Consider the following 13,482-nt stretch of genomic DNA (forward strand, 5'->3'; position numbering starts at 1 on the left):
GATGACTCACGATGTTTAGTAATCAATACATTTATTTAAAATGCAAAAAAATTTATTGACGTTAAGTATACCTCATCGTACATTGCGTGTAGTACATTCGAGCAACATGGTATAATATTATGTATCTACGTACCAATTACAAACTCGATTGACTACAAAGTGTGAGAATCCATCACGATATACAAAATAAAAATTCTAATTCTTACGTCAAGATAAATATGTATGGCTCACAGTGAAGCTTCTCACCCGATCTGCGTTACTCGTTTGTAAACTTTATCGCATCTAACTCATAGTTTCACTGCAGCTACACTCGTGATAATGAGTGCATGGTTACAGCATAGACGTGTCATCGATAACTTGAACGGAATACTGCCCACTTCGGCAGGTCTGCCCAGTCAATCAAGAATGATTTAATACAAATTTAAATCACAATACATAAATGAACTCTGAAACTTGAACTATCAATCCTATCGCTCTGTATCAAATAAAAATTTTCTCATATACCACGAGAAAACCAAGTATGAATTCTATGAATTAAATACGAATCGAAGTAGTGTAGTAGTGTTGATTGTTGTTCAGCTTCTTCTGCGGCAGGAGGTATCGGTCTGATAATTTACAATGCAGGTGACAAAAGCAAGCACCATTGTGCATGTCAACCAGAGAAATCATGGTTGTCAAATAAGGCCTGGTCATAAAGCTCTCCTTTAACCAGTCGACCGCCAAAATACCGACCATTCAGTGAATCACGGGCTCTTTCAGCTTCTGAAATAAAAATACAAAACGTTCAGTTCAGTTTCGTATTCGCCACACATTGGTATGTCTACTATTTACCGCACGGATTATCTGCAGATAAGATACTGATTATTTTGATGTGTTCTTTATCAGCTTTACACCGGCCACAACTAATTGCAAGCTACAATGACTTGCATGCATATGAACAATATTACGTACAACATGACGATTAACTATGAAATAAATACCTACCACTCATTTGTGAAAATTCGACAAATATTTTGACAATAATCTCGACATCTTCCTCGTCTTCTGATTGTCTTTCGTTGTATATGATTACTCTTTCAACAACGCCAAATTTCGAGCATTCATCTTGGATCTCTTCCTGCAAACTCTCATCTACATCCTCAGGTGCGACCATATTTCTTAAAATAACAACTCTTGATTCCACTTTACGCATAAGCTTTTGCATTACAAGATGCCTAGCACTCTGCCCCTTGATCGACATGTTCTCCTGCTGTTGAAGTGTTTGCGGCTCAGTTTCTTCCAAGAGTTTCTTCTGCAATTCTTCTTGCTGTTTCTGGTGTGCTGCCTGTTCTTGAGCCCTCCTGACGACATCCACGCTGGCAGCAGTTGTCACTGGAACCTATTAAGTACATAACAGTTAATCAATGATTTATCTTTATGTCTTCAAAGTATCGACTCAATTTAACAGCCAAAGAAACCAACCTGCATAATATGAATTTAAGCTGAATTCTAAGATCGATGCTAATGACCATATATTATTACTATTATCATGTATTTCTACTTACAAGCGGAGCCCCCACAGAAGTTGGCGCGATAACTGCTGGTGGTGGGATGACAACGGTAGGTTGACCAGGAATAGGTTGAATTATGGCTGGTGGACGTGTTAGTGTTTGTGGAATAGCAATTCCGGGTGGTGGAATGACAGCCGGAACCACGGCACTGGCAATGGTAGGAGGTGCCATGATAGTTGTGGTCGCTATTGCAGGTCTTACTATTCCAGGTAGGGCTGAAAACGATATGGTACACTTAGACTCATTCGTATCAACAGTATGCAATATCTTCGAACTATATTAGCCTTGATTTTTCCAGTCCATCTATCGATACATTGTTTTAAATAGTAAATACCTTGGTTTATTATGGGTGGGGTGTTTGTGCCTAATTTCGTAAGACCCAAAGCAACAGCATTACTCGCTACTGCATCCATGGCTTGTATTTTGGCCGTAGCAGCAGCTGCAGCTACTGCAGCAGCCGTAGGCATCATACTTGTACCGCTCGGAGGTCCCATCAGTGCATTTGGTGGTGTTATGGCTCTGCCAACCCTCAAGTACTGACCACCAAGATCAAAAAGGTTCATAGACGCTATTGCTTCCAAGGCTGACTGCATCGTCTCATACTCAATGAAGCCGTATCCTTTGTGTCTGTGGGGTGAACTACCTTGCGCAAGTTTGCAGTAAGTGATCGGCCCGAAAGCTTCAAACACTGATTTTATGTCATCTTCGGTCAAATCTTGATGAATTGACGCTATGTAGATTCTGTTGTAGTGTTTACTTTCCTCAGTTATCTCATCTATGACGGACTGAGCCTGCGGCATGTTTGAAGGGCGTCCCACTACCTGTATTCCAAGAGTAAGAATTAATTAAAACTGCATAATGGCCGCAAAAATCTTTATAAGTGGAGTAGGTTAATTGGATTTAGGGTGTGTAACTGTACCTTGATATTACGACCTCCAATCATGACACCGTTCATTTGTTCTAATGCGAGTTGGGCTGCCTCTGGAATCTCGTATTCAACAAACGCAAAGCCTTTGTGCTTCTGCGTTACAGGATCCCATGACATATTTATTGATTTTATGGGGCCAAATGGAAGAAAAGCTTGACGAATGGTGTCCTCCTTCAACTCGAAGCTTATGCTTCCAACGTAGACCCTGTTGTAGCGATAGGTATTGCCAAATTAATTATTGGTATGGTATGGGACAATGATGTAAATTTTTGTTCTTGGATATGTGCTGGCCAAATATATACTAACAGGCCAGAGGCATGGCATTCATTTGTATTACTTTGATTATAACGTATCAAGAGTGATTAACCATAATTTTACTCTTGTTCTTGAACTTAGTGTTATGACATATCAAACAGTTAAGATTTGACGGAGTTTCTACTGAATTTAATTTAATTTGTCAGATGTTATCTTGTATTGTAATTTCTATATTAATAAGTACAACTAGAAAGTAAAGATAATTTGTCTTTTTTTAACGCGACTATGCAAACGGTTTGCCTCTGGTGTTAAATTAGAAACATAATTTTGACAAGACTAAAGTTAGAACGTATGAGATGTTATTGTAATTGCAGGAAAGAGGTGATTTATAGTTAATTATGATTGGGAGCAAAGGCGAAGCAAATAAGTGTTGGGTATTGTTATACAAGGGAAAAGGATGGTTTTAAACCAGTTGATGATAATAGGAAGGCAGAAGGAAGCGAGTGAGGAAGGGCAGAGGAATCTAAGGCAAAGAACAAACAAACCTGCACATGAGGGCGAGAGCCTGCTGTCTCTGCACCTGATTCCGCTGACTAGCCATTTGCTGCAACACAAAGGACCACAGGCCTTCTATTGGTATCCCTCCCCCTTACTTGCACCACCGTTTGTTCACATTTCATAAATCCCCCAATCTCATTGTCATTCCCACCTCTTTCCTTGACTATTCTTCTCCTTTCTTTACTTTACCATATCTAAGTGCTGCCCAGTATCAACATTGAAAGAACAACCAGGCAATATGCGCATTGTTGTCGAATTGTATACAACAGAAATAGGAAACATAAAGAATTTGACCATGATCAAATAGGGATAAGAAAAATGAAAAAAGAAGTACTTTTTTCCCCATATAATACAGGTATTAACTTTTAATCATCATCCATAATACTTTTTTCAGCTATATACAATGCTTTAGATTGTTCTAGCAGAAGAAGTGGAACAGAAATTAACTCTATTACACAATCTGAGAGATGTGATTTTTTCGTTTCCGTAGGTATCAATACAGATGAGAAAAGTTAGATTCTTTGCTGCATATAGAGAATAAGAGTCAAATAGTCAAGGATAGAATGGTGTAAGATGATACTTTCTCGAATCGCTCATAGCCCATGCAAAACTAATCCTCTCTGCGTTGGTATGGCTCTGCTCTGCTCTGCTTTGCTCCCGCCGACTGGTATTAAAAACTCTAATTTCGTATACAGTTGCGATTTAGGGAAATGTTGAAAGGGAAAGATTGATTGTAAGGCAGTATTGAGTTTGTCCTTGATTTAGTTGACACTAACCTGCACATTAGCAATAATACTTGCTGCCGCAGGACCAACTTATTCTTCTGCGGGGGAGAAAAAATCAACTGATCAGACTTAAAGTTATATTCAAAAAACCATTCGTTGTTTAATTTAATTTTTATACGTACTGGGATCTGGGTGCTGAATCCACAAATTTAATAGAGGTGTTAATACACGTCAGACGGATTGGTGATAGGATTTACATACCAAGAGAGTATCAGCCTTTGGTCACTCGAAAAGAGAATCTAAAAATCTTTTTCTCACATTGCAAGCAGCAGAATGTTTAACAAAATGTTTTAGCAATTTCCGAAAACCCAAGTATTTTCTAAATTTGTGCAAACAGCCGAAATTCAAAAAATTACTAGCTGATTTTCATTTTACACTCGAAATAATACCTGTAACGCAGTGATGATATTGTGAGAAATGAGCGTGACGCATAATTATGATTAATTCTTGTAAAAATGAGGTACAGAAAAACAAAACAGCCCTGATGACAGAAAATCTCATTTCTGATACCCCTTTGTCATTCAAGTCTTTGGATGGTTTAGAAGTATAATTTTATTCTGATTCATGTTACCATGCGACCTGCTAATAACTTATCATAATTTTTTATAGACCATACCTATAGCCATCCATTTCCAAATTGTTTTAGCAATAACGAATTGATCGAAACAATGATGCATTCAATTGTAAGAAACTTATTATCATTTTCACTTTTGCCTAAAACTTGTCAAGGGGTAAACTTGAATATGATAATTTTATCTCTTTCGAAATGCATGTATATAGGTAGGTTGACGGAGGGAGAAAACATTTAATACCTCTTTAGGTATCGAACCGATTGCCGAGCCATAAACTTTTTGCAGTCTCACCTGTTGCTGGTGAGCTAAAGTCTGCTTCATCAGGACCATCTTGATGCTCTGCTCCATTGCATACTTTTTTGCTCTGTTCACCGCATCTTGCTGTTCTGATGTAATCTTGGGCAAGCCAGCTCCCAAAATACCTGGTAAGCTCAGGTACTTTGCCCCAGGACCTGATCAGAATAATCAATAGTACAAGCAAATTAGGAACAATGTTTTCTCAATGTTTTTACTTTCTAAACAACTAAGAAAAATATCAGATCTTATCAGCACAGCGTCCACGAGGACGGAGTCAACCTTCGGCCAAAAGAAATGACCAAAGGGACTCAACGACTTTATTGTCACAAAATATTGATACATCATACTTTTAGAAATTAGAATAACGAAATTATTTACTAAAAAATGTTAGTTATGCGAAATTGTTTGAGGTAATGTTAGACACATAAATATGGATGGGATTGCTGAAAAACTATGTTTATGCAAAGATAACAGTATTATCTTTAACTTACCGGCAACGACTTGACCGGTCTGATTCAGATCATATATAGGCCCTGGCAAGAAGTCGGATGGATTTCCTATAAAAGAATAACAGATTAGAGTGTTTTCAATTAATGCAGGACCACCTTTACTACTTCTACCATCATATAATGTGATTCACTGGTACCATTCGTAATAAAATTGAGCAATGAATAATTATTTTCATGAAGGTAGAAGCATTATCGATAGTCGGCTTTTTCAGAAATATTTGGGAATCATGGAGATATATTGCCAATCCTATCGTTTGGTTGGTATAAGTTCAAGACAAGATGACCGATAAACATCTTGATTTATTATTTTTTGTATTAAACATGGACCAAGAATACGGCACGTTGCTGTTAGATACTTGAATTTAAATTCAGTAAGAAAAAACTACAAAGAAAGAAAACAGATCTTTGTTGAAAATTGTTATTGACCGTAACATTCAACAATTTTGCGTGGCAATGAATACTGATGTGAGCCAGATTGTATATAAATTGAATGGACGAATCATGTCTGAAAGTACACTGAACAATTTTTGGCTATATTATAGGAGACAGGGTGGTAAAAGGAACGTTGCCGTGCACAGCAGCTCCCCGACCCGGACCTTCCGCCAAACTGTAAGTTTAAAGAAATTAAAACAGTCAAAGTAATCGCGATAGCATTTTTCATGTGATCAAAAATTAGACGTTTGTAGCAGTACAGACATATATGCACGTAAATATATGTACTAAATATGCAGGTATGTTTCTGCATGTGCATACACATACACATAAATCGTGTCATATTATATCGACAAATTAGGGAACAGAATCCCTAGTCGTTTCGCACGCACCATCCAAAACCAAATTGCAAAAATTCCAGTTGAAATAAATTAAACTGACGGTTAAAACTGCACGCTAACTAATTTAATGGTCTATAATGGACATTTCTTAATATCTTTTAACCGAGTGCTAATATTATTCTCTGGAACTGATTTCATGAATTTGTTTTGTGGATGATCTTCTAACTTTCTTTGGGAATGAGGTATGAAAACTGTAATGATGCCCATGGCGGTGGAATTCTATGAAATTCTTCTACTAGGCTAACAGCTGCGTTGTGTCCCTTATCCCTGCACAATGTCATTCAATTTTCAATGGTACGTGCTTTTTTAACATTTGACTGAACGCGGGGCCAACTTAATATAACCACCCTATCGACAAATGTAATTGTTGGGTTTCATTCGTGACCAAATTGGTAGGGCTAGTCTCTGAAACAGAAATCAGAACACGTGTAACGTATCTTCTAAGATTTCTTTTGTTTACTTTGACATTTTGGCCAACGGTTGCCGCTTGTGTGCTCATTTTCATTCACTTAACAGCTAACAGAGCTCAGGGCTGAACAATGAAGGTTGCGCGCGCAATATATCCGACGGACCGAGGCGAGGCAGTAATCTGTAAGCACAAAGCAAAAGGAGAACTCTCTGAGTGGACTTCCGTCTGTTTTGCTTATTTTTTGCCTTCTGGAACTTATGTCAGCTGACTCACCGAGCCAAGGGCTACAACGTCTAGCCGATTATTCTAGCTAAGAATCCTGTTATGAGAAATTTTATACACGCTTTACCTAAGAATAAAAAATATTATACCCTCCGCTCCTCGCTTCGTAGAATTTTTCTTTACAAAGTCCTTAAAAACTTACCTGCCTCACCTAGGACTCTAGATCGACATACTGTTCGAGTTATTGTAAATGGACTTTGTAATCTTCCATTCAGTATTCACAGGTAAAATCATGATAGCATGATTTTGAAAATTGTTTGTTTGCGAGCTACCCTAAAGGTGAGTGCTGACCTAGCTAATATACATTTATATATGCATCGAGTACCGCGTACTCGGCACTAGACGTTGCGTAGGTAGTCGGAGGGAGTTTGAAACTCGGATTCTGTTCAACGAACGAAGGGTACTTTCTTTCTTTCTTTCGTTCAGTCTCAGCTCAGTCTCAGCCCGCAGACTCTGTACTGTGTCTCTCCGCTGTAACATCTCAGAACAGAAGGACAACCATACATTAGTTTTATTTGAGCCCATCGCCCAAATCTGGTTGACATATCGCCATACCATTCTCTTTTCAACAAGTGCATTGTACCACTATGTTACATGTATGTATTATTATAACTGGTGTATTGTATTTTGGCCATAGAGCAATAAACCGGTAAACAGTTGAGCCCATTTCATTCTTATATGCTGTATGTATTTTCATACATTACCTAACAATTTCTGTATTTTAATATACGTCTCTTTAAACATTAGGCTATATTTTTTCCACGATAAGTAATATCTGATTCAAGATGACAGGCTTAGCACATCGTATTACCTTCAGTACGGAGTTTCTTAACTGGTGGCTCAGCGTTGGTTTGCTGTTGAGTGTTGGTAGGTGGTGCCTGGAATTCAAATTAATATTGAAAAACTAATAGGCCCAATTGACAGTGAAAGTTCATGCGATGTTTGGCGAGAATACATCGACGTAGAGTTCACGCCTAGGATCTAAAGAGTGTGGGCATTTCTCTGAAAATCCTATTCTTCAACAGGCGAAGCTTTATGGTACAATATTGTTGACTAATTAGCGTTAAAATAGATAACCGCCATAATGCTAAATCCTAACGCGAACCTCCCACCGACAAAACGACCGATGATCTCTGAGTCCCTCACGGTATTCTGTATTCGATGAAACGCCAGAAAAATATTCTTACCATGGCCATTGTTCCGTTCATATCTTAACACAGCACAAGCAGGATGCAGTACGTCGAATCGTGTAAACGAATATCGTCTCACAGTAATGTATAACCGACTTCTCAGAAATTATGGATTCTGGACCACCTCGATACGATCACAATCCACTGCCCAAAGCGTCGTCGCAGATATTCTACTATGGCCGGTTTTCCGCTTCCGACGACTCCTCGAATCTACTCGTTGTCTTGTGTACGTTCCGAAATTAGCTGGCAGAGCTAACAGTTCCCTAGGACAGAGGTAGAGCTGATCACGAACTCGGAAGTGCAAAAGAGATAAAAGATTGTTTATCGCACTGAAAATAGCATTAGTTGGTATGTTGATTTAGTTTGAGCATATGGCCAAGCGCAGGAGATTCAAATCTCTGAAATAATTTTACGATCATTTTTACTTTTTCAATAAACGCCTAATTCAATAGTGAAATTATTTTTATAAATTGAAATTAATTCTTACGTAGGCCGCGATATGTCAACTATGATCTGAGATTATTACTCATATCAAAAACTTGTGAAGCTAACCATCTTTAGCAGAATTACCGTTCAATTTATTTCACGATCAACTCTGCTGCATACGACTTTTACACATAACCTGACAACCAGTTGAAAACGGGTTGAACAAAAAACCACGAGTTCGACTAATTTTAAGACGATCAAATAAATTAGGCTTGCGATTCGAGAAAGAAAGGCGATTTAAAAAACGAACTTTATCTGATCAGTACATCAAATCTTCCGGTATTTCGACTTTGTGACGTTTGGTATTGTTTTTAGAATTCCGTTCACACGTGACAGATTTAAACCCAACAATGGAAGGCGATGGTTTCGAAGTCAGGATAATCGACGAGGAAAAGGTATGGAATCTTTTTTTTAAGATTTATCATTTGCTACGGTTATTCAAGTATGCCTGTTTTTTCCCCAGCACATATGTGTAGTCTTTCGATATGCATAGCTGGCCAGTACCGGTTGAAATAATCTGCTCGCAACAGAGGCATTCCCAAAATAGTTTGCCAGATATTGTATGTCACTTTGCAATTATTTGCCATCTTACCAATTTTCTTGTACTTCAAAGGCGCACTTTCATTCTCTAAAACATTATCATTTTTGTTCTATTACTCCCTCGGATATTTCACACATTTGTATATTAAGAGTAGTTTCTTCTATGCTGCAGGGTAAAGGCATCTTTTCTTTGAAATCATTCAAAGAAGGGGAACAAATATTCCAAGAGAAGCCTGTGATCTGTTGCCAATTCTCATGGAATGCAGAGTATGGATACTCTGCCTGTGACAATTGCATGAGCCCGCTAGAAACAGCGGAAGAAAATGCAAGACGCCTTGCTGGCAAACCAGACTTAGTCCTGCCTTATCCCGAGTGCTGCCAAACTAAGAAGGAATCAATTGTAGCCTGTCCAGACTGCGGAGTAAAATACTGCTCGGCGGAATGTCAGCAGGAGAGCCTTAGCAGGTAGATTGCAGAAATGGCTTTTGGTTTTTAGTCCGACTATTATGATAAGCAAATGATCTAACAAAGTAAACAATCAACAGGTATCACCAATACTTGTGCCACAAGTCCAGCAACGATCCTGGAAGTGACAGTCATCCTCTGGTGAGACTAAACGAAGCATGGAAGCAGATGCATTATCCGCCGGAAACGGCTACTATAATGTTACTGGCTAGGATGGTTTCAATGGTTCAGCAATGTTCAGATAAGGAAATGATCCTATATACTTTTGGCCAATTTTGTAGACGTGCCGTTAACGAAACGCAAGAAATATCTCACAATCTATTAGGAGAAAAATATGTTGGCCAGATTGATATGTTGAGAGAAATGGCACAATCTGCTCTAAACAACGAGGCTGTAGCACATGTATGTCAAAATTCAGTTAATGTTACGTCCATTGTAGTGGGTGTAAGATGCAACTAATCGCTGTCATTTCAGTGGTTCACTCCTGATGGATTTAGGAGTATCTTGGCTCTAATTGGAACCAATGGCCAGGGTATTGGAACAAGTGCCTTTAGCCGATGGGTAAGAAACGTTTCGGCACTTGAACTGCCTATGAACAAAAGAATGCAAGTTGACAAATTGATTGATAGGATTTACGATGACATGGAAGAAGGTAACGTTCAGACTTTCGAATATTCTGATATTTATTTACAATAATTTGGAATATTATATTAAACGAGGTGTACTTGTGTGATTTTCAACAGTCGTCGGATCATTTTTGAATAACGAAGGCTCAGGTCTCTACAAACTTCAATCAGCTGCCAATCACAGCTGTGCGCCAAACGCGATAGTCGAATTTCCTTACTCTAATAGTACTCTGGTGCTTAAAGCAGTCAGAGACATACGGCCAGAGGAAGAGATTTGTATCAGTTATTTGGATGACTGTGCCTTAGAGCGGAGCAGGTACTCTAGGCAGAAAGCTCTCAGTTCACTCTATCTATTCATATGCAGGTGTGATAAATGTCTGTCTCAAGCTGATGATCCTAATGAAACTTCGGATGACTATGACGATAATGACGACGATGGTGATGATGTAGACATGTAAAATATTAATGTCTGTCCATTAACAGCCTGTGAAATATTCAGGCAGCTAATACTTGTCTTCTCTATCCGGCGATACCGTTAAAACGCAGCAATAATATGTCTACATCACTTTTTATACATGCATGTTCACACGTACTTATATAAGTACAATATATATCTACGCTCACGTTCACTTAGCAGATATTATACGTCAGTAATAAATATCAATACCTACATATATAGTATCTGTATGCATTTTTGCGGTATTAATAGCGTCTTACTAAACATATAATTAATGTGGTATTTTGTACTTTATTACCGCTACACTTCCGAGTGAGACCCTACCACGTAATAAAAACGACCCTCAAAAGTATAAAAATCACAATCCACTTGTCAAATGCTTTTCCATATTCTATCGCTCAAACTTCTCAAACTTAAGATAATGCGCTGCGCACAATCAGGATTTTAACCGAAATGTGCGCTTGCTACCCTACGGCAATAGAGAGGCAGCGAGTTGAGAGATAGCAATCCGGGAAGTGGTCGGTAAGTAAAAGCGACACGAACTGATGTTACCATCGCTCACCCACATGTACCCAGATAATACGGAGTCGAATATTATTCTGCCTATGGAATCTCGAGCAAGAACAGACTGAAATTTTCACATAATCCCGTTAGGACGCCGCATACTTTTCAATGATGTAAATTCATTTGGGCCAGATGCGGCAATGTCAATCCAACTCCATCGGATCGACAAAAATAATGTTATCTAAATAGATGCACAATAAACATGCACCTGGTTTACTGTTAACAGAGTTAGAAACCTTTTCTTGATGCGAATGATGGGATACATTCGAAGAAGTTAATCAAAGAATAGTAATATACAGTTGTTCCTATATGTACCTTATGTAATTTCTGTACATATGTTTAATACTTAACTCGTGCCGTTAACTGAAGAGACTAATATTTATCTTCAGTCAATGCTCATACCTTTATTCCGAAAGAATGCGCCACTGACACATAAAACTAATTTCTTAACTGAGGTTAGATTTCCGTGGTGTTTTGAAAATGCAGTTTATTTGCAGCGGAAAACCCAGACCTTTCTACAAAAAAATACTACTTGTATATATTTTTTGGAAATTAGGTAATACTCCATTGTTACTAATGTTTGAGTCCACGCTCTAACACATCCTGATACACCTCAGGTAATCGTTATTACAAAAGTGATTAAAAAAAATTTTAAATGTTCAGGGTTCCTTTTTTCAACTTCTACTCATATTACATGGTTCGATTGTGAATCTGTCCGCCTACCCCCAAGCCCAAGATTGTTCAGAAATTTATTATCAAGAGACCCAGATTATAATTACTCATATCTGTCCACTTTATTATACATTTATGGCAGTGCCCGTGTTAATTGTTACGTATTTCGAGTTTGAAAAAATTGTATAGCGACAAAGTCGATACTATTTTATCCGGAATTTCAGCACTTTTCCGGTAACCCCTAATAACGACTGCGAAAGGTTAAGCGGGGTAGAAAAATGTGGAAATTGCCAAAGATGTGTGCACCTTGTTGACGTTGACTAAGAAACGGAATTTATCAAAAAGAAAATTTATTTATGTGGAAATCACTCTGACTAAACTAGAGAAATCCGAAGATATTACGATTTCACATGCATTACACATTATGGAAGTATGAGTTTTATTGACAATGAGTTGAATTTACGCAAGAATAAAATTGTCATTTGAAAAACTACAATCTGTTAGTATTTGACGAGTGAAAATAATTTCACTTATGCTCGTTTCCACACCACCGCAAGCGGTAGAGCACCCGGTGCGTTTTTTTTTACGTGGTATCCCCAGTAGGCCTACTCCACGGAGAATAATAGCAAGATCGATCTTACGTTCTTCGAAAAATTGCGGATGACAATGTTTCACGTGTTAATTATGGTGAACTGTTTTTCCCAATCAATTTGTTACTTGCGTATATTCGCAGTTTGTTCGAACTTTTTCAGTTAATATGACCCGCTAACTGTTTATTATTGATTAAAGATGACGGTTTTAATTATCAATGGAAGATGGTTGTTTAAATTATATATGAAGGGTGATTGTTTTTATCTTATAAGCGAACGCTGATTATCTTTAAATGTTCGGGCACGGGTTTTTTTTTCTTACGATGTATGAGATAATCACTAAATAAATAAAACTAAATCAGACCTGAACCAGACCTATGCCTAAAAATGGAAACGTTAATTTTTCAGTAGTATAGTTAATAACTCATTTACCTGAAACAGATGAAAATATAATTAGTGACACATGTCCATACAGACAAAAATATACTTAGCTTAGATAAGTAAAAAATATGATAAACCAAAAAGAGATAAATTAGTTAGTTTCAACAGACAGAAGATTTGATTAGCTGAAACAGACAAATATTAGATTAGCTGAAACAGGCAAGAGGTTTGATTAGTTCAAACAGACATAAAGTTTTATTAGCTGAAACAGACAAAAGGTTTGATTAGCTGAAATGGTCGAAAATTTTAATTACTCGAAGCAGAAAAAAAAATTGGTTAGCTGAAACAGACAAAAGATTTGATTAGCTGAAACAGACAAATATTAGATTAGCTGAAACAGGCAAGAGGTTTGATTAGTTCAAACAGACAACAAGTTTTATTAGCTGGAACAGACAAAAGGTTTGATTAGCTGAAATGGTCAAAAATTTTAATTACTCGAAGCAGAAAAAAAATTTGGTTAGCTGAAACAGACA

General features: G+C 37.7%; 2 protein-coding genes across 12 annotated transcripts; one reads left to right on the plus strand and one right to left on the minus strand.

Annotated features, from left to right (window-relative positions):
- Positions 1-34: 34 nt before the first annotated feature.
- On the minus strand, positions 35-8,372 carry LOC107217922 (poly(U)-binding-splicing factor half pint). 10 transcript variants are annotated; one of them, XM_046742333.1, is made up of 11 exons: positions 8,166-8,372; positions 7,790-7,856; positions 7,311-7,449; positions 5,437-6,876; positions 4,889-5,100; positions 3,279-3,337; positions 2,470-2,683; positions 1,885-2,371; positions 1,545-1,765; positions 985-1,378; positions 35-762 (listed from the first exon to the last, which is right to left on the minus strand). In XM_046742333.1, the coding sequence occupies exons 5-11, from the start codon at positions 4,994-4,996 to the stop codon at positions 653-655; spliced, it is 1,593 nt and encodes a 530-aa protein (XP_046598289.1). In that variant the 5' UTR covers positions 4,997-5,100; positions 5,437-6,876; positions 7,311-7,449; positions 7,790-7,856; positions 8,166-8,372; the 3' UTR covers positions 35-652. The 10 variants fall into 10 exon arrangements, with proteins under 10 accessions (XP_046598289.1, XP_046598288.1, XP_046598290.1 ...); XM_046742332.1 differs by having other exon boundaries at positions 7,304-7,449; XM_046742334.1 differs by having other exon boundaries at positions 5,437-5,502; positions 6,748-7,449.
- An 11-nt stretch (positions 8,373-8,383) lies between these two features.
- Positions 8,384-11,106, plus strand: LOC107217910 (histone-lysine N-trimethyltransferase SMYD5). 2 transcript variants are annotated; one of them, XM_046742342.1, is made up of 6 exons: positions 8,384-8,516; positions 8,970-9,049; positions 9,367-9,659; positions 9,740-10,061; positions 10,134-10,311; positions 10,403-11,106. In XM_046742342.1, the coding sequence occupies exons 2-6, from the start codon at positions 9,005-9,007 to the stop codon at positions 10,741-10,743; spliced, it is 1,179 nt and encodes a 392-aa protein (XP_046598298.1). In that variant the 5' UTR covers positions 8,384-8,516; positions 8,970-9,004; the 3' UTR covers positions 10,744-11,106. The 2 variants fall into 2 exon arrangements, with proteins under 2 accessions (XP_046598298.1, XP_015511090.1); XM_015655604.2 differs by lacking the exon at positions 8,384-8,516 and having other exon boundaries at positions 8,606-9,049.
- The last annotated feature ends 2,376 nt before the right edge of the window (positions 11,107-13,482 follow it).

Source organism: Neodiprion lecontei, chromosome 5, assembly GCF_021901455.1.
Source record: "Neodiprion lecontei isolate iyNeoLeco1 chromosome 5, iyNeoLeco1.1, whole genome shotgun sequence".
NCBI classification, from domain to species: Eukaryota; Metazoa; Arthropoda; class Insecta; order Hymenoptera; family Diprionidae; genus Neodiprion; species Neodiprion lecontei.